The sequence below is a fragment of the Puma concolor genome, chromosome A2 (genome assembly GCF_028749965.1).
Source record: "Puma concolor isolate L17-30 chromosome A2, mPumCon1.1.hap2, whole genome shotgun sequence".
Taxonomy (NCBI): Eukaryota; Metazoa; Chordata; class Mammalia; order Carnivora; family Felidae; genus Puma; species Puma concolor.
The window spans coordinates 53,120,758-53,144,182 of NC_141668.1; the positions used below are offsets into that span (position 1 = coordinate 53,120,758).

The 23,425-nt window shown below is 41.8% G+C and overlaps 1 protein-coding gene across 6 annotated transcripts in view; it reads left to right on the plus strand.

Annotated features, from left to right (window-relative positions):
* Positions 1-23,425, plus strand: part of OSBPL3 (oxysterol binding protein like 3) — a 178,782-nt gene that overhangs the window by 142,337 nt on the left and 13,020 nt on the right. For all 6 annotated transcript variants that reach the window (XM_086694139.1, XM_086694148.1, XM_025930045.2 and 3 more), the window contains 5 exons: positions 2,413-2,663; positions 5,581-5,718; positions 16,292-16,355; positions 20,738-20,816; positions 22,236-22,380. In XM_086694139.1, the coding sequence (XP_086550265.1) occupies positions 2,413-2,663; positions 5,581-5,718; positions 16,292-16,355; positions 20,738-20,816; positions 22,236-22,380 (677 nt within the window). The remainder of the gene's footprint in view (positions 1-2,412; positions 2,664-5,580; positions 5,719-16,291; positions 16,356-20,737; positions 20,817-22,235; positions 22,381-23,425) is intronic.

Sequence of the window (23,425 nt, forward strand, 5' to 3'; positions counted from 1 at the left end):
GACAAATGCTGAAGTCTTTTTCTCTTTGAGGCCTGAGGGAGGGGCCAAGGGGAGCACAGGAATAGAGGGTTCAGAGGTCAAGGTTAGAAACAGAAGACTTGCCCTAAGACTCCAGCTGTGCTGAGGTGACATCAGCCAGGAAAAGCATAGAAGTCAAAGCTGGTTCTATCTTATTCCACAGCCATTTGGCTGGAATGGTGATCAGTGCATTGCCTTGGCTTCAACAAACACTGGGCCAAACCCAGCTTTCTTCGTCAGCAGAATTTGGAGGCAAAATAGGTGTCCTTCAGTTTAACTGTCTCTGTGGAAGATTAGATTTCTAAACATCAGTACTCTACTGAAAAGATTGGATATAGACCTAACCTTAGCATCATACGACACAGTTTTGCCTACAAAAGGAAATAGGGATTGGATCAAGTTCTTGATAATTTATGATGTTAGAGTTTCTCTGAACCTATAGTAAATGCTAGATATTTAGAGTGATTCCTGTTAATTTCTTCCTCCCCAAATCAGGAGGCAAATATTGGGATCTATCACCATGATGGGTGCTGTGGAGGTTCAGGGGTTAGGAATATATAGATTCATGACCAGACTTCCTTGGTTAACCTCAGCTCTGCACTCACTGGTTATGTGTTCTAGTGCAAGTTACTTAAGAGATAATGTATGTAAAGTATATGTAAAAATAGATAATATATGTAAAATGCTTGAAGACTTGCTAGATAGGTATTATTCATTCATTGGTAGTAGTCACTCATCTAGTGTTGTTTCAAAATCTGGATTAGCAGAATCAAAGAAACTATTTTGAGATTACATGGAAAACTGTTTTTAAAAACTACCATCATTTGCAGCTGTTTACTTGGGTAAATCAGACTTTTGCTTACACCAATTCAACAATTAATTGGATGCTTAGATTAACATGAGACTATAAAGTGTGACCCCAGTTTCATACTTTTCTGTTCCTCAAAGCAGCCTCTTTATTCAGAGTGATTGGCTTTATAATGAGTAAATGTTAAACATTTTAAATAAATAAATATGTAGAAATAAAATGCCTGTTTCTCATGTGTTGGTGTAATGCAAAAGATTTTATTCAAAAATAGGCTCAGCTGGGATGGGAGAAGAATTTCAGAGCCTGAGTCAATGGAAGTTGTTACAGAGGAAAAGATTGATAGATGTAAATACCTAAAGTGTAAATGTTTTATGTGTCAGCTAACCACATGGACCAAATTTAAAGATCAGTGTCAAATGGGGATTTGATTGTAAAACAAATATAAAAACAAAAAATTTATGCCTTAATATGTACATAGGAAAACAGATGATTCAGAAAAGAAGAAATATTCATGAAAGAATTACTAGGAATTTTTTAATGCAAGTTAAAGCAAGGAAATAACACCGTCCACCCAACAATTTGCCAAAAATTCAACATGAATGATGACAAGCCTGAAAAGGCCTCAGGAGATAGATACACATATGCTGTTGATAAATGGGAAATCAATGTACCTTTTTTGAGGAGCCATCTGATCATCTGAATCAAATGTCTAAAAATGTTTATAGTCTTTGACATAGTAATTCCATGTCTATATATCCTAAGCAAATACTCAGAGATATAATCAAATATCAAGAATATAAATATTGAATACTTTTTTTTTTTTTGCATCATAGCAAAACACTGAAACAAATCTGAAAGTCCAACAGTAGATGAATGATTCAGTCGATTATGGCATATCTATAGCATGGAATTTTTTTTTTACAGTCATTACAAATGATATTTTGGAAGAATTTTGAATAGCATGGAGAAATAGTTACGTTAATAAGCAGAACATAAAACTAGACGTGCTATATGAGCTATATGGATGGAGAAAATGCTACATGAAAACACTCCAAAACATAAACAGCTATTATATGCAGGTAGTGGGATAATGGACGACTGTTATTTCCCTTATCATTTTTCTGTAGTAAGCACAATTGTTTTTTATCAGAATTGGACGTGATTTTTTAAAAAGAGCTTAAAAGTGTTGTTAAGCAGGGTTTCAAGTGCTTTTTAAAAATTTAAAGAGTTTAAAGGTATAAATAGTAAACTGCTGTGAGCATAGAAATCTAGTTTCCAGTTTTATCATAAGTGTATATAAGTGGTGAGTCACTAACGTCTGAGCAGGAACTTGAAGACTTCCCTTGCGAATAAACTCCGTGAGTTTTAGTGCGTGTAATTTTGGGTACTTCATTTAGCCGTGCAGAATTCTTTTTATTTTCTGACGTTCGGTCATATTCCAGATAACTGAGATTAATAGTAAACGAGTACTTGCCGGGTCAGGTTTTATTCACGGTTTCATTTTTTTGTTTGTTAGTTTGTTTGATTTTACCTAAATAATAAAATGAAAAGTCTTCTAGAGACAGTGAGGCTGATGTCCCTTTCAGGGCCTGTGCTTGAAAGCGGTGGGGACGCAAAGTCCAAAAGAAGAAGTTGCTTGCCAGCTCCGTGTCCCAACGCCAGTAACATCAGCCTGTGGAACATCCTGAGGAACAACATAGGGAAGGACCTGTCCAAGGTGGCCATGCCGGTGGAGCTGAACGAGCCGCTGAACACCCTGCAGCGGCTCTGCGAGGAGCTGGAGTACAGCGAGCTTCTGGACAAGGCCGCACAAGTCCCCAGCGCCTTGGAAAGGATGGTGAGGAGTCACTCTTCCGGCTGTGCTGTCTGGCCCCTGCTCCGGAGTCACCCGGCCCCTCGAGGGGGGCCCGGCACAGCTAAGACGGGCAGGGTCAGAGCTCCCCGGCTCCTCTGGTTTTCGTTTGGATTATCCTTGAAATGGGTTCATTTCTCACCAACATCTAGTTCCCCTGTGCCTGGTTATTTTCCGTCACCTCGATAGGATTTGCCATGTGGGGGAGCTTCTCTGTGACAGTTGGTGCCTGTGGGTAGTTCTGCTCTGTGGTTTTACGCTTCCTTTTTCTCCAGAACCTTCCAAGTGATGGTTCTGTTATGCCTGGCTGTAAAACATTGTCTTGAGGGCTGTCTGCGTGTTTATTTTTACTATCCCGGGTGGACAGAATTTAATTTCTTGTGCTGTTTTTCTTTTCCAGGGTAAATTTCCCTTGAGAATGTTTTTATTTTGGGAGTTGTCCCACTAGCAACTAGATTTTTGAAAAATAACATTCGAGGTTTTTACGTAAGAAAGATTATTGTTCCACCCCCACTCGTATTCTGTAGAGTAAGTTTTTGTTTTTTTTTTAAAGCTCTACTTAGAGCCTAGAAACACTTAGTGGTGTGATTCTCATCCTTCTCCTGTCTTATGGGGTGGAGATAAGGGGACCATGGTTATAAGATGATGGCCAAATCAGCCCTTTCTGTGACGAGCTGAATTTGTTCTTTGAAAATGAGTATTCTTCCCTCTTTTTGCTCCCTCATATGTTACCTGCTCCATAGGAAGGAAGGTCATTGTTTGGATGGGAGGCTGGGACTTCAGTGTCTTCCCCCAAATGCAGAGTCTCTGTCCTGGGAGTTTACTGATGGGCCATATTGGAGTCTGCACACCCCCTGGGCTTCATGGACCTAACCCTAAGTCATCCTCTCACTGATGGAGGACACCATTCTTTTCTAAATTCTAAGCAGTCCCTAGTTTTGACCCTCATTAAAACTTCATTATTTTAGTGATTTGAAGATGAAGGGGAAATCTAACTATGGATGAAAGAGACATCCCGCTGTAGGTCCACAGTCTCCAGGGACTTCTCCATCAAAGAGACTTTCTTGATCCTAATGATAATAAGAGCAAGAGAGAAAAAAACAAGCTGTGTGTGTGTGTGTGTGTGTGTGTGTGTGTGTGTGTTTTATCTTCTTTGTTACCCTTTCCCAGAGAATTTCTGCTGAACAAAGGGAGGCAAGTAGCTTCTAAAGCAAGTGTGAAAAGTCAACATTTGTGGACAGCTCTTTTCTTTAAAGAAAAGATTGGCTTTGAAGATGAAAATATTCTTCAAGGTGTTTCATTCTTGTGGTGATTGAGAGCCCCTTAGGATGTCAGCTGATTGATTGGTGGAATTGACCTTGAGAAGGAGTTTGAGGGAAGGCTTTGCATTCAAGTACAATGCATCTGGAAGGGAAAGTGCAGGAAGGCATTGTGCAGCAACCCCGTCCCTGGGTTGTTTACTGCCCTGCAGGTCAGCTCATGCCCCTGAATAGATTCTCCCTCATGTTGCCTCAAAGGAGGATGCTTCATTGTGTCTGTTCCCTCCCTCACTTCTCCCCCGACCCAGCATTATGGATGACACCAGGTTCTGTCATAAATGTTGTTACATTTTATTTATTTATTTTTTATTTATTTTTTTTCAACGTTTTATTTTTGGGACAGAGAGAGACAGAGCATGAACGGGGGAGGGGCAGAGAGAGAGGGAGACACAGAATCGGAAACAGGCTCCAGGCTCCGAGCCATCAGCCCAGAGCCTGACGCGGGGCTCGAACTCACGGACCGCGAGATCGTGACCTGGCTGAAGTCGGACGCTTAACCGACTGCGCCACCCAGGCGCCCCTGTTGTTACATTTTAAATTGTGAAGGTGATTCAGGGTCGATCCAACATTCCAGAGAGGCAGTGTGAACTTTCTTCAGCCAGTAGAACACATATGGGGAAGCAAAGAGAAGAGCAGATACCCGGACTTTGAGAACAAAGACAGAATTGAGCCTCCTGAACTGAGTTTTTATAAGCTAACCAGATGTTCTGCAGTATTCTATAGTGTGAGTGGTTAAGGTGGGTCCTATTGCAGAAGGCTTAAGAAAAGTTATATGACTAGTGAAAGACACTCAGCTTCCTCCCCCCCCCCCCCAACACACAATATAAGAAACCTCATGAAATGTGCTGGGAAGAGGAAACATTGAGATTGTTAACTAGGTTCAATTTCTGCACCCCACCCCTCGCCAAAAAAGGCAAAAAGAATAACGCATCTCCTTGGTGCCCCAAAAGGAGAACTTGATGGTGACAGCCTCACAGTGAGTGCTTATTTCATGTTTACCTACAGTTTTTTCCTTCCTTTATGATTTTTCATTTTTCCTTACAGAAAGCAAGACACTTTTAAAGGCACTGTGCCCTGTCCTGGGACTTGTTACCCAGACAGGGAATTACTATCACAGATTTTCTTTTGTCAAAATGAGTTTGTAGGTTTCTACAGTATCAAAGTAGGAAGGGTTGCTTGTTCCTGGATTTGGGGAAGTTTGGCTTTTTTTATGCTCTTCTTCTTTCTCCTTCCTGAAAATCAGGATTCTCAGATTTTGTCAGGTTTAGAGGTACTGAACTTAACAGCTCAAAAACAGGGTAGATCCCTTGATAAATATCCTCTTGAAAGCCTCTTTTTAGGCATCAGAACAGACGGACAGTTTGAAAATGTTTGGTTCACTGGTCTCTGGGCCAAGATGGACATTATTTAAACCTGCAACTTTAAGCCAAAGTTGGTTTGGTGGTCTCTAAACCAGAGACAAATTGTTGGCTTTCCAAAACAAACCATAAAGAGAGAAATAAAGGTTTTATTTTGTTCCTGTGTTTGTAAAACGATTTCTTGGAGACCAAGAAATAATAAAGTTCTTTCTTCCTTCTCCTCAGGTGTACGTGGCAGCCTTTGCTGTATCAGCATATGCATCTAGCTATTTCCGAGCTGGGAGCAAGCCCTTCAATCCTGTTCTTGGAGAAACCTATGAGTGTATCCGCGAGGACAAAGGCTTCCGGTTTTTCTCAGAGCAGGTGGATATGTACCCTTTCTGTTTGTTATGTACACCCTTTTCGTCCACTGGTGCTAGAGGAGTCGCTTACGCTATTACATCTGCTTTTGAAATATTTATTGTCCACTTTTCACTGGCTTTAAGCAACTTAGATAATTACAGTGCTTTTACACATAAAGAGAAGGAATGATTTCCCTTCACCTGAAACCTAGTTGCCCCCAGGCACATGAAGGTACTAGCAATGCTGAAAGAGCCTTTGACCATAGGCATCAACAGCACCCTTTGTGTAAAGTCATAGTGAGGCAACTTTTCAAACTGTGATTTAAGGTTTAAAGTAAGATGCCCCCTTACTCATTGACATTGTCCTTCTAGAGGATGAATGCCCCCATCAGAATGGATAGCATCAAATAACGGCATTATTCTTGATTCCATTTAAGAGGAACCATTCATTCATGTATTTATTTAATCACTGAATCTTTCCCGAGCATGTCACACATATCCAGCCTTGTTCCGGGTGTGGGGAGACTGCAGTGGGCTGGGGGCTGGGGTCAGTGTCGGTCTTCCTCTAATGGATGGACATACTTTATACTTATGTAGCCTGAGTTCCTTGAGGTTCCATGAGACTTGCCCACCTAAGCATTAGCAGGTAATAATATTTAGGAACAAAGAGCAGGGTCTCTGGTGCTGGCCTAGGTTCAAATCTCAGCTCTAGCTCTCAATAGGTTTGTTTGTAACCCAGCGCAAATTACTTAGCTTCAGTTTCCTCCTTAAAGTGGAAATAGTAACAGTGGTGCAGACCTCAGACGGCTTTGTGACAGTTAAATGAGATACTCTCTACAATGCACTCGGAACGGTGTCTGATACATGGAGTATAAAGCCTTAGATGAGTGTCTGCTGTCATTATTATGACAGCGTAGTTGGTAGTAGCGGAATATTGGGAACCTCTCAAGGATCTGTCAATGTGGAATTATTTCACTAAGATAGGATGCATTGATACAGAAAATAAAAAATAATCCTCTCACCCCTGCTTATGACAGCGACTGGACACGTCTGCCCTCTGTATGTCCCTAAATGTTAGCCCAGGAACATGAAACACAGTTGCTTCGCTATGTTTCTCTCCTCCCAGTTCTTAGAAAACTGAGGAAAAATGGGTGGGTTGCTAGAATATTGCTTTCCTTCCTGTTGTCTTGCGGCCCCCTTTATCAGTGGATTTGCATTTGGGGGATAGGAAAGGAAAGCTGGTATAGCTGACAGACTTAACAGTATGGTGCTTGTCTCAACTAGAAATTACAAGCAGTGTTCTCTGAAACCCAAAGGAGAATGAATATACAATAATCCCAAAGCACATCTTTAGTAGATTGCCAGTTAGAAGCTAAAACAGGAAATTAAACACTGATATTGGGGATGTGGGGGGTTAAATCAGTAGTTAAAAGGATAAGATAATTAGATTCAGATTCAACTGGGTTATTTAAATACTAATGCTAAAATGGAATGAGAATAAATGAAAATATAATTTGGTTACCATGGCATTATATGCGTTCATGCGAAAAAATAAAGGCCAAAAATAGCCCGGACTACAGCAGACAATCAGGACAGGATGAGTGGTATAAGGAAAGAGTTAGTAACGTGAGCTGGTGTAAAGCTGAGCTTCAATCCCATGAGCCCCTGCCAGGGCAGGGCCAAATTCCGGATCTGCTTGTGTACCTCCAGTGGTGCCATGGAGAGAGAAAGCAGAGCTCCTGGGCACATGGGCACAAAGACAGAAAGAGCATTACATAACTTAGTCTTTGGTTCCGTGAAATGGATCCCAAAGAAATAAGCAAGAAAGAGATCTAGTCATTGTTAGTAGCAGAAGGTGTGCTCGATGTAACGTAGACCCGCTTTCCAACCCTAACCCCACCACATGCTCTGTGTGTGGCCTTGTACGAGCTACTTAAACTTTCTGAGCCTCAGTAGTGTCTTTATAAAATAGGAATGATTGTGCTTAGCTGCGACTCATAGGTCGCAGTGAGGCTCTAGTGAAATAATACACTGAGATATAAAATACTTGCACTGAAGACGGTAAACGTTCAGCACGTGGTTATTGCTCTCATATTTAGAGGCAACTTTTAAAGTGCTTTCTAATATGCAGTGTCAAGAATAGTAAATAAGGTATACTGTATCTATTCCACTAATTCAAGTGGTTTGAAGAGGGCATCCTGTCACTGGCGAGTCTCTGACAGAAAGTCAGCCACGAGGCAGCCGGGAGTCCTCACAGCTGACGTCCCTATGGTAGCACCAGCAGTCCTGCTCATGATGGAGCCACTTCATCCGTCTGGAATTTAGCCTATGGCCTCAGATACCCAAGAATGGATGAGTCTTTCAGGCACAGACTCACTCTAGCTAATCCTTTAGGAAACTGATATATAAACAAGAGTGCTGTTCTATGCATTTACTATAAAAAAAATAGACCTCTTATGGGGACCAGAGGGCCTTGGTCGCATGACCCAGCATACTTTCGCCATAAACAGATCACTTGGGAACCCGGAATTTAATGACCAGGTAAGTGTACAATAAGAAGGGGAGGTGGCTGAGGAATTTGATGTGCTCCGCTGCCCGTTGCCCCAGGAGTGGAAAGGGTTTTGTCCAGGGCTCCTTTTCCGGGCCACCAGGAGACTCTTCAGTTCAGCCTCCTGCACGCCCCCTCTCACCCTTATTTATGATGACCAGCTGGCCCGTTGTGCAAGAAGACCTAATTCAACACATCTAAAGAGCGTGCCAGGTTGTTTGTTGTGTCTCATGCTGGCACCTGCCAGGATGGCCCTTTCTGCTTCCGGCCTAGGAGACAGTCTCCCTTTATGGAGACAGCGTGACTCTACCGTCATGCATTATATACGTGTGATAATACGTCAGCTTTCAGAGTTTGGGGCCTTCTTTGCTTTATTACACCTCTCCACAGTGAGTAGAGTTTACCGAATGATTAATAAACTGGGTAGGACCTCCAAATGAGTATCTTAGGGTGGAAGTTTATTCTAACAAGGACCTTGATAGAAACCATGTATCCAAGTGAAAGGACCTGGAAGGAAACTAGGGTAACTCAGCTCTTCCACTGAGTTTTCTAGATTTGAAAAGCAGTGTCTGTCCTTTTCCAGAAGCCTTTGGATGTTGTTGCTTTGTGGTTTGGTTGGGGGTGTGGATGTTCGACGCAGTCAGTGGCCAAAGAATTTGAAGTAATTGCTACTTCACAGAGTTTGGCTGCATCACAGCTTGCTCCTCTGTATTGTTTCTCACCTAAGCAACCCCCAAATGCAATATGAAAATGACTCATGGGGTCAGAAACCAGAGAAAGCATTGGCTGTTCACATTTTCCTCAGAAAAATGAACTGTTAGGTTTGCGGAGTGCTTTATGCTTTTCGGACTTGTGCAGGATCTTATTTGATCTTCAGAGTACCCGCTGTGTGGCAGATGAGGTGAGGATCAATTCTAGGCAAGAAGACCGAGGCCTGGAACATTAGCATCTCCCAGTGCCCTGCACCAGAAATGTTGGAATGTTTCCATTCCGGTGGCCTCCCTGCCTCACCTTTCTTGGAGTCTCTTGTAAGTGTAGTTACTCAGAGCTGCCAAGGCCATTGGCTACCAATGGGAATAGAGCATTATGTGCGCCGATCAGACTCTGGGACTTTGCCTGCCATTGTCACTTACACCTTTCATCCTTCAAACCCACATAGGACTTTGTTCCCAGCTCCCACTGTGGTCTGGGGAGTGGCCTTTGTGAATGAGCAACATTCAGGAGTAAGTCATAAACATTCCTGTCCTGTGTTCTAACCCCTGGCAGTTCTACCTTCTCTGGGGAGGAGTTTGCTTTGTGCCAAGAAATGTGATTCAGCCTCGGTTGTCTAAATAAGCTCAGAAAAAGGGGAATTCAAAAATGACTTCCTTTTTCTGAAGTCCTTTTGAATTCCCCCTTTTTCTCCTCAGGGACTAAGCATCCTGCTGGTAGGTTCTTCCTTACTCAGTTCCCCTGCTGCCTGGCAAAGGGCTAGCAAGCTGGCTCAGGGCTTCATCAGGGACTGGACAGGTCAGAAAACTTGTTTCAGTTAACTTTGCTTCTCTTTTTATACCTTTGGGAGAGGTTTGGTATCTAAAGGACATGCAGTTAAGCTATTACCTAAAAGTGGCTATCCCTGATTATCTGGAACTTCAGCTGTCCGATCACTGTTCGAGTCATTTTTACCATTTATCCCACCCCCCGGACCCTCCTCCTCCAGCCATGTACTGTTGAGAGTTCGTGACAGAAAAGCTGAATGGAGTTACTGAAGGTTACTAAAATGTAAGAGATTCAAATGAAGTCTTTTTTCCTTTGATCTCCAGCCTCAGCCCTTCTTGCTTTTCGGTTACTCATCAAGAGAACCCTGAACATACATTCTTGGACAGACTTATAAATACCACTCCTATCACTTCTCTCCCTGCCCGTCACCCCTCTTTGTGGTTCTTTGATCTACTAGTAGGCAGAGTTAGTTACTACTGATTAAAGTGGCATCTTATTTAAAGACGTTATCAGAGAGGAAATTCAGGCTGTTCAAATAAAACTAGCAATAAATGGAATACAAGGCAAGTAAACCAGTGCTTTTCACGTCTGGGTCAAGTCCTCGCTTCACGTGTTTTTGTTTCTGTTTTGGCAAGAAGCCACGTGCTTGTCAAACCAGGTGATTAACTCTGAACATGGGGGAAGAGAAAATAATTGGCAGTTGCATTCTCCCAAAGATCAGGCCAGCAGCCTTGGCATCAACCTTAATAGCTTTTTCTTAGAATCCATATCCTATTTATCAGCAAATCCTGGGGTCTTCCTTCAGAAGCCTTCCTTCCAAAGCCAGCCATTTTCACTGCCTCCCCCACTGGAGCTAGCCTCCAAGCCCAAGCAAAGGCAATCAGTGACTGGGATTGTTGTGATAGACTCATTCACTGGTCTCTTGTTTCCATAGCCAATTCCTCACCCAACAGCCAGAGCGATTGCTTCAAAATGCAAGTAACACCTGCTCTAAAACCTCCAGTGATTTCCCTTGTCACTTGGAATAAAATCCAAACTCCTGGCCATGGCCCCACAAAGCCCCACCAAGATGCTAGCTCCAGAGAGCATGCCTGTCCCACCTCTGCTCATTCAGCTCCAGGCACTTTTTGCCCCTCTTCAAACATACGGAGTGTTTGCCAGCCCTGAGCAGTGCCCGTGCTGTCTGGGATGCACTTATCCCAGTTTTCCACGTGCTTAACTTCCTTATTTCTCTTAGCCCCAGACACTTCCACTGTAGAGTCCTGCCCCTACCACCATGTCTGGAATAGCACTCCCGCTTACCATCCCCCCATCCTCACGCCTTCCTTTCTTCTTAACGCATGGCACAACTGAAAAATTATGTACTCATTTCTTTATTATCTATCTTGCAATCATGAAGGTTTTTGTTTCTTTTATTTCTCATTGTATCCCCAGTGACAAGGACAGTGCCTGACATATCATATGCTTTTTCTTTTTTTTTTCCTTTCTTTTTACTGATTAGTAAATGACGAATGCTGTGGGAAGAATGGCCACTTGGTCCCTCTCTGCATGATTTCTTACCTAGCACTTGTCCTCTTTTCCACAAGCTGACCTTCAAGATAGGAGGCGAGTCAGGAGCTAGGAAGACTGAAAAATTAGGTCTCTGGACAGCTGCAGAAGTGATGTATCTAAGGGGTATTTTTCTAAATTTAAAAAAGATATACTTACAAAAATACACAAATATTGAAATATACTCTTTCCCCATCTGCCTCTCCCCATACCACTTGCCTCTTCTATAAAGTACATTCAAAACATAAATAAAAAATGATTAGGTTCTAATCAGAAATGATTAATGATTAGGTAAGTCTTGAGATATACAGATAAATTATAAGAATTTTCAACCACTAGGGGAACTCACTGGTTTTGGGCTTGTGGAAAGAAAGATCCATATAAATACCTGCACAATAAAAACCATATATACTAATTTCCTGAATGTTTGAGAATCTTTACCAATTAGAAAGTGCTCTTATTTTATTGGGATGGTGGAGAGGGATGATAAGAACCCCTTTAAATTGGATTTATCCAGTAGCCTGACAGACAGGACAGTCGTCTGCTTCAGGACTGGGTCAGTTCAGACCCAAACTCAAAATCCAATGCCTTTCTGGGTTACATCTGGGTTAAGATATAACAGGAATAGAAACTCAGTCAAATCCCATACTAAGGTTAGATTGTGCCCATCATTCTCTACTCCAGTAGATTTTAGAAAGATTGCCATCAACAAAGATTAAATTACGAACCTTGAGTTACCCCCTTTCGATGGGCCCTTTGAGTTAGTCTAAGCCTTGGTAGAATCTTTTTCCATTTGGCTGACATCCACTGATGCTGGGATTTGAAGAAGACATTGGGAATAGATGTTAGATTTAGAGCATTTTGAAGTCAGAGGGATCCTCAGACCTCATTTTACAAAGAAATAAATGAGACTCAGAATAGAAGGTCAGACTCCAAAGATTCTTTGTCTGAATATTCTCAAGATGGGAACTTAATGGTGTGCGGAGGCTTTGGGAAGTGACCAGAGCTCAGCCTTGAGAACAGCCATAGAGAGGCAGCTAGGACATAAAGCAAAGAGCATTGGATTTGGAATCAGAAGACCTTGGTGTAAAGCACCACCCCTTGTCACTTAGTAACTGTGTAGCATTGGATGGGTCCTTTGTTTCCTAATTTATAAAATAAGGCGAATGAAGACACAAGGTTACCATGATAACTAAGTGGAAATACTACTCATGAAAAATGGCTAAAATTTAGTCTCCGCCCACTTCATACCAGTGGATGATCCTGACATGTTAATTGTGTCTTCTTTTTGTTTGCAAAGTCACTGGCATTAGCCCTATTTTACAGATGAGGTCACTCAGGCCCAAGATGTTTAAAAACTTGCTCAAGGCCATTCGGCCAGTAGATGATGTTGCCTGGTTAGGACCTATATCTATGGAACCCCAAAAGTGCTCCCTTGTTCCCTGACACTTAGTGTAGCACATGGCAGATGTTCCAGAAATGTTTCATGAATAAATACCTGTTGTGAGGAAATATATCGAAGAAAACGAAGACACCAATTTCATTTTCCTGAGAAGCTTTGTAAACTTCTTAAAAGAAATGTGCACCAAATAAATCACTCCCAAAGGCCTTTTTAAGCCAGAAAAAAAAAAAAAAAAGCAAAATCATTGATACTGTGAATGTTGAGATTTACTCATTCAGGAAACATCCTTTGAACCCATGTAAAGTCATTCTGCGAAGCACTGATTCATGTATCTGACATAATAGTTTTAAAAGGTCGAGGTTGCCTTTTTATGGGACATATATATGCTTTATGGACTGATAGGGCTTCTTTTGTAATTCATGTGGACAGTGTATTTATCCCTGTTTTATGGGATTTAAAATTATTACAGAAGAGGTTTATAGTTTGTATATACTGTATTTTGCTTTAATGTTTACATTTGGCCCCACCTACAAAATGCCAAATTCTTGATCAAGACTGTGAATCCTACATTTTTTACTACATTGTTTCTGCGGGAATAAATACGATCGCCTTTTAATAATTTACTTTAAAATATGCCTACGTTATGGGGGAGGGGGAACATTCCATAGCTCCTCACCTGCTACAGGGGGAAGGGAGGGGAGAAGTAGGGTGTGGGTGTTGTCTTGCCTCATTTAGTTTTATATGATCCCAAGGTTTAAAAATTAACTCCACTGCTTTCATTGATAGTCCGGAGTGGGTGTGGGGTCGGCAGGGGTGCGAGGCAGTGGGGAGAAAAGAGGGATGGGTTTGCAACATTTTGTGATAAAAAGTATCTCCAAAGGAGTTCAATTAAAAAAGAAGACAATGGGGCACCTGGGTGGCTCAGTTAGTTAAGCATCTAACTTCGACTCAGGTCATAATCTCAAGGCTTGTGGGTTCAAGCCCGGAGTCGGGCTCTACACTGATAGCTCAGAGTCTGGAGCCTGCTTCGGATTCTGTGTCTCCCTCTCTCTCTGCCCCTCCCCTGCTCATGCTCTCTCTCTCTCTCTCTCTCTCTCTCTCTCTCTCTCTCTCTCTCAAAAATAAATAAACATTAAAAAAATAATTATATTAAAAAATAAAAAGGAAGACAATGAAGGCTAGCAGAGCATTTTAGGAGTTAGGCTTCTAAAGCATGCTGGAAGTAAAAATTGACCTGAAAAATCCCATAGGCACAGAGTGAGGCTACATTTTTTTTATTCATTACTTACATATAAAACCCAGTGGTCATCCCAACAAGTGCCCTCATCCCCATCAACTTTGTTTGTTCTCTGTATTTAAGAGTCTCTTATGGTTTGCCTCCATCTCCATTTTTATCTTATTTTTCCTTCCCTTCCCCTATGATCATCTGTTAAGTCTCTCAAATTCCACAAACGAGTAAAATCATGGGATAGCTTTCTCTGACTGACTTATTTCACTTAGCATAATACCTTCCAGTTCTATCATTGTTGCAAATGGCAAGATTTCATTCATTTTCATACTGACTTGTACTCCATTGTATATATATAACCACACCTTCTTTATCCATTCATCCATTGAGGGACATTTGGGCTCTTTCCATACTTTGGCTATTATTGATAACGCTGCTATAAACATTGGGGTGCATGTGCCCCTTCAAACCAGCATTTTTGTATCCTTTGGATAAATTCCTAGTAGTGCAATTGCTGGGTCATAGGGTAGTTCTATTTTTAATTTTTTGAGGAACCTCCACTCTCTTTTCCGGAGCAGCTGTACCAGTTTGCATTCCCACCAGCAGGGCAAGAAGGTTCCCCTTTCTCCACATCCTCGCCAACATCTGTTGTTTCCCGAGTTATTGATTTTAGCTACTCTGACCGGTATGAGATGGTATCTCATTGTGGTTTTGATTTGTATTTCCCTGATGATGAGTGTTGTTGAGCGTCTTTGCTTGTGTCTGTTTGGAGAGGGGCTACATTCTTAAGAGGTCTGTGGTAACTAAAACCATCCAAGGGACAGCAAATTTGCATCTCCCACCTTGTATCAGAACTAGGATTTATGGTCACTGAGACCTGAAAGATACCTGCCCTGTTGAAATCGGGTCAAGCTGGCACAGTTGAAATGCCATCAGTTAAATGTGTATGTGGCACAGCTCTCTCCCTGAGTTCCTCACCCAGCAGAGTGGCACCTATGAGTGGTTTTCATATCATGTTCCTTGTTATAGCTGAGGGTCCAGAGCAAGGTAAGAGGAGTCACCTCCTCACTGGAAACCACTGATACGCACCAAAACTGCTGCCTTTCACCTCTCTCTCTTCCCTCTCAATGTGTTTGGGAAATGTTACTTAGTTTCTCTGGGTTTGGTCTCCTCCTGTGTGACGTGAAGGTATTAGGCTAGATGCTCTAAGTATAAGATACTTCACTGAGAACCAGCTAAGTCACAGAAATTTTGAAACATTGTTGTCGGCATAACTCTGGTTTCACTGGTACTGAATCCTAGTAACGGTACATTCGCCACTTACATGCCTGGAGTTACTAAGATAACAAGGAAATCTAACTCAGGAGCCATGTTTCCTTTAGCTTCTTCATTAGTGAATAAAACAGAAATAATGACCCCAGTGACAGAACACAGGGGGATGTGCCATAGTCTCTATTCCAGGGGATTCTCTTTCCTAGAACAAAATTACATTATTTACTGAAGATATTTTTATCTCGACAGAAAATGAATAAAATGTGTATCTTAGCAGTTGGCTAACATTTCTTCAGTGATTGTTTGGCTCTTTAAAAAAAATTTTTTTTTAACACTTTGTTTTATTTTTTGAGAGACAGAGTCAGAGCAGGGGACGGGCAGAGAGAGAAGGAGACACAGAATCTGAAGCAGGCCCCAGGCTCTGAGTTGTCAGCGCAGAGCCTGATGCAGGCCTCGAACTCACGAACTGCGAGTTTATGACCTAGGCCAAAGTCAGATGCCTAACCGACTGAGCCACCCAGGCGCCCTGGCTCTTTCTTTTATAGAAACATTATTCTTTTAAAAAAATTATCTTGGATCAATCAGTCTTTTAGGTGATTTGGAAAGAGGCTGGGCTTTGTGATACAGAGCTTTCAAAGGAGCAAAATCTGAGCTGGAGCATTTTAGTGTGGCTCAGAAGCAGCATTCTAAAATATCTATTATCTGACATCTTAATTAAAACATTTGCAGGTACTTTCACAACAGCTAATAGAGATTTTGACATTGGTAGCCAGTGTCAGATTATATGGTTTATGAACAGGCGCCCTTGCATGCCCTTGCTTTTGCTTCACACTTTCCAAAACATCTCTTTATCCTCAACATTTGCCTCTTTGGCTGTTTTTCCCATAGCTTCCAGATGCTTCCATCACCTGATTTCTTCTTAGGCCTGAGGAATTTGAGCAAATCAGGGCTGAGTGTATCAGGAGCGCCCTCTTGAGGACAGACTTGTTGAAGGAAAACTAAACTCATTCGCTTTGACACTGCACATTGTTACATCTCAAGGCCAAGGGTGAAGGAATGGATTTTATGAGACGTGAAAGTCAATTAATTTTTTGTTTTCTGGATTTTACTTCCATTAGGTCAGCCACCATCCACCTATCTCTGCATGTCACGCTGAGTCTGGAAATTTTGTTTTCTGGCAAGGTAATGTGCTATTATATTTGGCCTCCATCGTTTTTTGTAATGTTATAGATTTGTTTTAATCAGGAACTATGGCAAGTGCTTGTTAAGATCAAAAGTATGCCCTGGACGTGGGCTTTGTTGGATAGATTTACACCACTTGGTGTTCATGCCTTCATCTCTGAACAGTTACTGATGTTTGTCTACTTCATAATTAAGGATTCAGGAGGATAATTTAAGTTGTTCCCTTAAAAAAAAATTTCCATCTATGTCTAGGCCACCACCATTTTATTCCTGTAACTTTTTTCTCTAATTCCACAGCCACTTGAAATGCCTTGTGTATTTCAAGAGACACTAAATACTTACAGGCATTTATCAGAGTCTAGACAACAGGGTTCTTTTTGCTTTTGAAAAATTTAATTTTTTTTCTAAACATCACATTTTATTATTTAAAAAATTTTTTAATGTTTTTATTTATTTTTGAGACAGAGAGAGACAGAGCATGAGCAGGGGAGAGACAGGGAGAGAGGGAGACACAGAATTGGAAGCAGGCTCCAGGCTCTGAGCTGTCACCACAGAGCCTAACACAGGGCTCGAACTCACAGACTGTGAGATCATGACCTGAGCTAAAGTCGGACGCTTAACCGACTGAGCCACCCAGGCACCCCTAAACATCACATTTTATATTGCTGACTTTTTTTTAGTTGGGGAGTTGTTGTCCCTATATTTAGTTTATATTTTGGATTTGGGAGGAGGGTGGGTTGTTCTGAAGAATAAATAAGACTGAAAATATTTCCTAAATGGATTAATTAATTTTGTTAAGTTATATATTTATTCAAAAGGCAGAGTGTACTTTAGGAGGAGAATTTGAACATCCTGGGTTTTCAAACAATGATTTTCAAACAATGAGCACACATCAGTTTTTAAAGCATTTTTCTCTGCTCACAGTGATAACACCTGAGTTACCACATCGCCTTTTCAAAAAACCCTATAAAAGTTAAAAGATATAAAAGAATATTTTGCAAAAATAATAATAATAATAATCCCCCCCCTCCACCCCAATCCCCAGCCACTCAGTTCCTCTCTCTGGAGACAATATCGCTTTAGGTTGCAAGTACTGTAGTTCCCTTTCGGAACCTTTGCCATTAAAGTTTAGAATTGAAGCTTGATTAGAAACTTCTCTAACTTTCGGGGCGCCTGGGTGGCGCAGTTGGTTGGGCGTCCGACTTCAGCCAGGTCACGATCTCGCGGTCCGTGAGTTCGAGCCCCGCGTCGGGCTCTGGGCTGATGGCTCGGAGCCTGGAGCCTGTTTCCGATTCTGTGTCTCCCTCTCTCTCTGCCCCTCCCCCGTTCATGCTCTGTCTCTCTCTGTCCCAAAAATAAATAAACGTTGAAAAAAAAATTTAAAAAAAAAAAAAAAGAAACTTCTCTAACTTTCACTGAAACCCTATGGGAAGAATTCTTATAAGATCTCTAACTTCCTAATTGCTAAGAGTCACTGACCACAGAAGCATATTATGATGATGATGATGTGATGTATTATGTGATGGGAAGGATTTTCTCCCAAGTAGTTTCTGTGTGCCCCTTACCTTACACAACAGTATTCTCTTCAGTCTCCATTCTCCTTTCTCATCAGCCTTTTCCTGGGCAATCCCACCTATTCCCATAGGCTCATGACTCCCAAATCTTGCTTTTTTTTTTTTTTTTAGTTTATTTATTTTGAGAGAGAGAGAGAGCAGGGGAAGGGCAGAGAGAGAGAGAGAGGGAGAGAGAATCCCCTAAGTAACCTCCATGCTATCAACACAGAGCCCAATGTGGGGCTTGACCTCACAAACCTGTGAGATCATGACCTGACCCCAGATCAAGTGTCAGACGCTGAACCAACTGAGCCACCCACGTGCCCCTCTTGCTTTTTAATCCAATCTGACATTTCTCTGCCTTTTAATCAGGTTGTTTAAACCAGTTGCACTTATTATGATTATTGATGAAGTTGGGTTTAAATGTGGCCTCTTATTATCTGTTTTCTGTTTGTTGCATCTGTTCTTTGTTCACCTTGTTTTCTTTCTCTGCCTTCTTTGGGACTGAGTACTTTCTATGATTCCATCATACCTCCTTTGTTGGCTTATTAGCTAAAACCTCTGTTTCATTGTTTTAGTTGTTACTTCAGGGTTTATATTATGTATCTTTAATATAGTCTATCTTCAAGTAATATGTCACTTCACATATAGTGTAATAAACTTACAAAAGTATACCTCCATTTCCCTTCTAATCTGTGACCTCTGTGCTACTGTGAACATAACATTTTATTTACGTACATTATAAACCCCACAATACAACATTACTGTTTTTGCTTTAAACAGCCAATTATCTTTTTATGGTAACAACTTTATTGAGATAAAATTTGTATGTCATACAATTCCCCTATTAAAAAGTATAATTCACTGAGTTTTAGTATATTCACAAAGTTGTCCAGTTACCATCACAATCAATTTTAGAACATTTTTAAATATTTATTGTCCAATTGGCTTCCATACAACACCCAGTACTCATCCTAACAAGTGCCCTCCTTAAATACCTATCACCCGCTTTCCCCTCTCCCCCACCCTCATCAACCCTCAGTTTGTTCTCTGTATTTAAGTGTCTCTTATGGTTTGCCTCCCTCCTTCTCTATTTGTAACTTTATCCACCTTTCCCTTCCCCCATGGTCTTCTGTTAAGTTTCTCAGGATCCACATATGAGTGAAAGCATATGGTATCTGTCTTTCTCTGACTGACTTATTTCACTTAGCATAATCCCTCCAGTTCCATTCGTGTTGCTGCAAATGGCAGGATTTCATTCTTTCTCATTGCCAAGTAGTATTCCATTGTATGTATCCATCCATAGTTGATGGACATTTAGGCTCTTTCCATAATTGAGCTATTGTTGAAAGCGCTGCTATAAACATTGGGGTTCATGTGCCCCTATGCATCAGCACTCCTGTATTCCTGAGGTAAATTCCTAGTAGTGCTATTGCTGGGTCGTAGGGTAGTTCTAGTTTTAATTTTTTGAGGAACCTCCACACTGTTTTCCAGAGCAGCTGCACCAGTTTGCATTCCCACCGACAGAACAGTTTCATCACTCCAAAAGAAACCACCCCCGCCTACCTACCAGTACCTACTCCACCCCAGCTTCTAATTTCCATCAACCTCTTCCATCCTTAGGCAATCCCTTACCTACTTTCTATCTCTGTGGATTTGCCTATTAGGAATATTTTATAGACGTGAAATCATGTGGCCAAGGGCTGCCTGCTGCCAGGCCTATCACTCCCCTGCATCATGGCCACGGCCCCCTACCAGCCTCCCTCCTTTCACCTTGCTCCCCTGTGGTCTGTGTATTATCATGCAGCAGTCAGAGGGATCACCCTCTCTGCCCTTGTTTTTCTGTTCCTTTTTTTAAAAATTCTGTTTTTACTCTGTTCTTTTTCCATTTGTGTCTTCCAGTTGGTGCCACCATTTATGCAAATGAGAAAACTATGAGACCGTCTACAAATTCTCCCTGTCTGTCACAATCGGCATCTAATTTGTCAGCTAGTTCTATTCCTACTTCTTTCCTGGTTTTGGGATCATTCCCTTCTACTCTGTCTGCTACGGCCTTAGGTCACTTCACCCTCACTTATCCTTGGAGCAATTACAGCAAGCTTGTAACCTGTCGCCTTGCTTCTCATCTTTTGTGCTCCAGGTCCATTTTCTGTATTGGTCCCAATTGCCTCTGCAAAGTCTGTATCTAATCGCATGAGTTTTCTGTCTAACCAAACATCTTATTTTCCCCCAGTGTATACACACCAGATGTCTTAGCCTGGCTTGTAGAGCCCATTGTTTTTGTACTCAGTCTGTCTTTCAGCTCGTCTCGCTGAACAATCCAAGACCTGTGGGACAGAACCACGCCATGTTCTCTTATACCTCTCTCCCTTTGAACAAGCTGTCTTCTGCCTTCTATTGCTTTTTTTCCTGCCTAGTGAACTCCTGCTTATTCTTCAGAGCCCAGTCTAAGTGCCCCCTGCAGACAGGCCTCTACGGATGCTTTTCCCCACCCATGTTGGTCATTCCTACTTCTATGGTTCCATTTCTTCTTAAACATACTCAGTTACAGCCTGTGCCTCTCTTTGTGGGCATTACTTGTTTTCACTTTTGTCTCCCTTTCATACTGTGAGTTCTTCTAAGGGAAGGAACTTACCTTATAATTTTAGTTCCCTGATTCTGTTCCAGATACTCAATTGGTACATATATTGAATGAAAACTTATCCTGTATAATAATGAATTTTATTATGAAGAGGTTCTATATAGTGGTTGATCATTCATGCAGCCTAAGAATTCTCTGATCTGTGTGGCTCTCCTTTTAAATATGTACTAATTGGTATTTCATTTCAGATGTGAGATGGAAAAACAAATTCTGGGGCAAATCCATGGAAATTGTCCCCATTGGCACCACCCACGTGACTCTGCCAGCGTAAGTTCTTCTGTGCTTAGGAACTTTATAGAATTTAGGGCCAAGATACAGCTGTAGGAATGGGACTCCCATTGTCCCCCATGGTGTTGAGTATATGTTTTTTCCCTTTTCATTGGTTTGACAGTAAGTTCAAATGTACCTCATTTTGACAAGCTCACATTTTCTCTCCTTCAAATGGAAATGCCACCTGGAAACCAAAGTTCATTGAACAAAAGCTCTTTTAAAACTCGTTTCCACGTCTAACAAAATTAAGAATGGTGGTTTGCCTTAACGTTGTTGTCCTACCTCACTGTCAGAATTCCTTTAAAGAAAGATATGGACTTGATCCTACAGAGATTATTGGTACTCGTTTATAAAGCCAAATGGCTGTGAGTGTGGCCTCCGGGACTGGGCTAATAGGACTCGTGTACTCACCCTGCCACTTACTAATTGCAAATCCTTGGGCAGGTTACTTAATCTTTCTGATCACTAGTTCCCTCATCTATAAAACACGAGAAATAAACCACCTACTTTGCAGGGCTTATGAAGATTAAAGGAATAATGTACATAAAGCACTTTAAAGAGTACTTGGCAAATAGTATATACCATGTGAGTGTTTGGTCTTATTATCATTATCCTCGTAATTATTATATGACTCTGTAAGTCTGAATACTTTCTCATTGTAGAAAGATTTAAGATATGTGTAAGATTTATATATAAAATAGGGGCGCCTGGGTGGCTTAGTTGGTTAAGCGTCTGACTTTCACTCATGTCATGATCTAGTGGTTTGTGAGTTCAAACCCTGCAACCAGGCTCTGTGCTGACAGCTCAGAGCCTGGAGCCTGCTTCAGATTCTGTCTCCCTCTCTCTCTGCCCCTCCCCCACTTGCACTCTGTCTCTCTCTCAAAAATAAATAAACATTAAAAATTTTTAAAGAAAGATTTATCTAGAACATAGATATGTGTCTTTGCATATACATATATACATATGTATGCGTGTGCACATATATACACATATGTGTGTATGCATGTGCATATGTGTGTAGAGAGCAGATTGTGGAAGATGCCCCCACCTTCCCCATTGCCTCTTCCGTTTTCTAGTTTGGTGACTTTCGGCAAGTCACCTCTGGCTCTCAGTTTTCTCCTCTGTCAAAGGAGAGAGTGGGTTGTTTGAGGACATCACCAGCTTCCAGTGAAGTCCCTGTCAGCTTCCAGAGTGGCCATCTCTGACTGCTGCTCCCCTCTGTGACACGGATGACTCCTGGGGGAGTGGAAGTCAGAATGCCCAGCATGGCTTAGGCACCCAGTTGGTTCTGGAAATGAAGGAAGGAGTAATTCATTATGTGACTTTTTTTTTTTTTTTTTTTTAATAGCAATATCTGTTTGCATTTGCTACTGGCTCTTCTGGGAATTGTTAATGCCACCATTTCCTCCTTTTTAGCTTTGGAGATCATTTTGAGTGGAACAAAGTGACCTCTTGCATCCATAACATCTTAAGTGGGCAGAGATGGATTGAGCACTATGGGGAGATTGTCATCAAGAACCTGAATGATGACTCCTGCCACTGCAAAGTGAATTTCATAAAGGTAACCGCCAGAAAGGCCTTGGCAGAGCAGGGCCTCCGGGCACAGGACATCCCAGGGAACTTTTCACCTTCACCCTTGTGCCATCAGGCAAGCAATGTCGGGGGATCCCTGGTGTTCCCCCCTCCCAACCCCTCTCACCTGGACCAGGGTTGTGTCCCCTTCGAGCCTCCCTCCTTCCACTCTTACTCCCCTGTGGTCTGTCCTCACTGCAGCAGCCAGAGGGACTCTTATACAATGTAATTCATCATGCTACCTTATGGAGGAAGCTTGAAGACATTATGCTGAGTGTAATAAGCCAGACACAGGACAGGTATTGTGTGACTCCACTTTTGAGGTACCTAGAGCAGTCAGATTCATAGAGACAAAAAGTAGAATGGTGATGCCCGGGGCTGGTGGGTTGGGGAATGGCAGTTAGTGTTTCATGGATACACGGTTTCAGTTTGGGAAAATGAAAAAGCTCTAGAAATATAAAATGATGATGGTTACACAACATAGTCAATGTGCTTAGCGTCACTGAATTGTACACTTACAAATGATCACAATGGTACATTTTGTTATTTATGTTTTACTAGAATGAAAAAAACAAAAGTCACGCTGTATATCCCAGAATTCCTCCAACAACTTCTGTCTTTCCTAGAGTAAAAGCCTGGCTCCTGACAATGGCCCACAAGGCCCTGTGCACTATGCACTGCCCACCCCCCCATGTTCACACGTGCACACACACACACGCACACCGGCACATACACACACATGCGAACACATGTGCATGCACACACACAGCTGGCCGCACATATATGAACACACACATGCACACATACCTGCCTGTATATGGATATGTGCACACATGCACACACACAAACACACTCATTCCTCTCCAATTTCAGCTTCTACCAACCCTTCCTCCCCTTCTGACCACACTGGCCTTTCTCTCCATTTCCTCCTGCTTGGAGCCCTTCTCCACAGATCCTTCATCATCAGCCCTGTCTTGTTAGTCAGTGTCTATCATATCCCATTTTCTTCAACGTTTTTATTCCCATCTATAGTT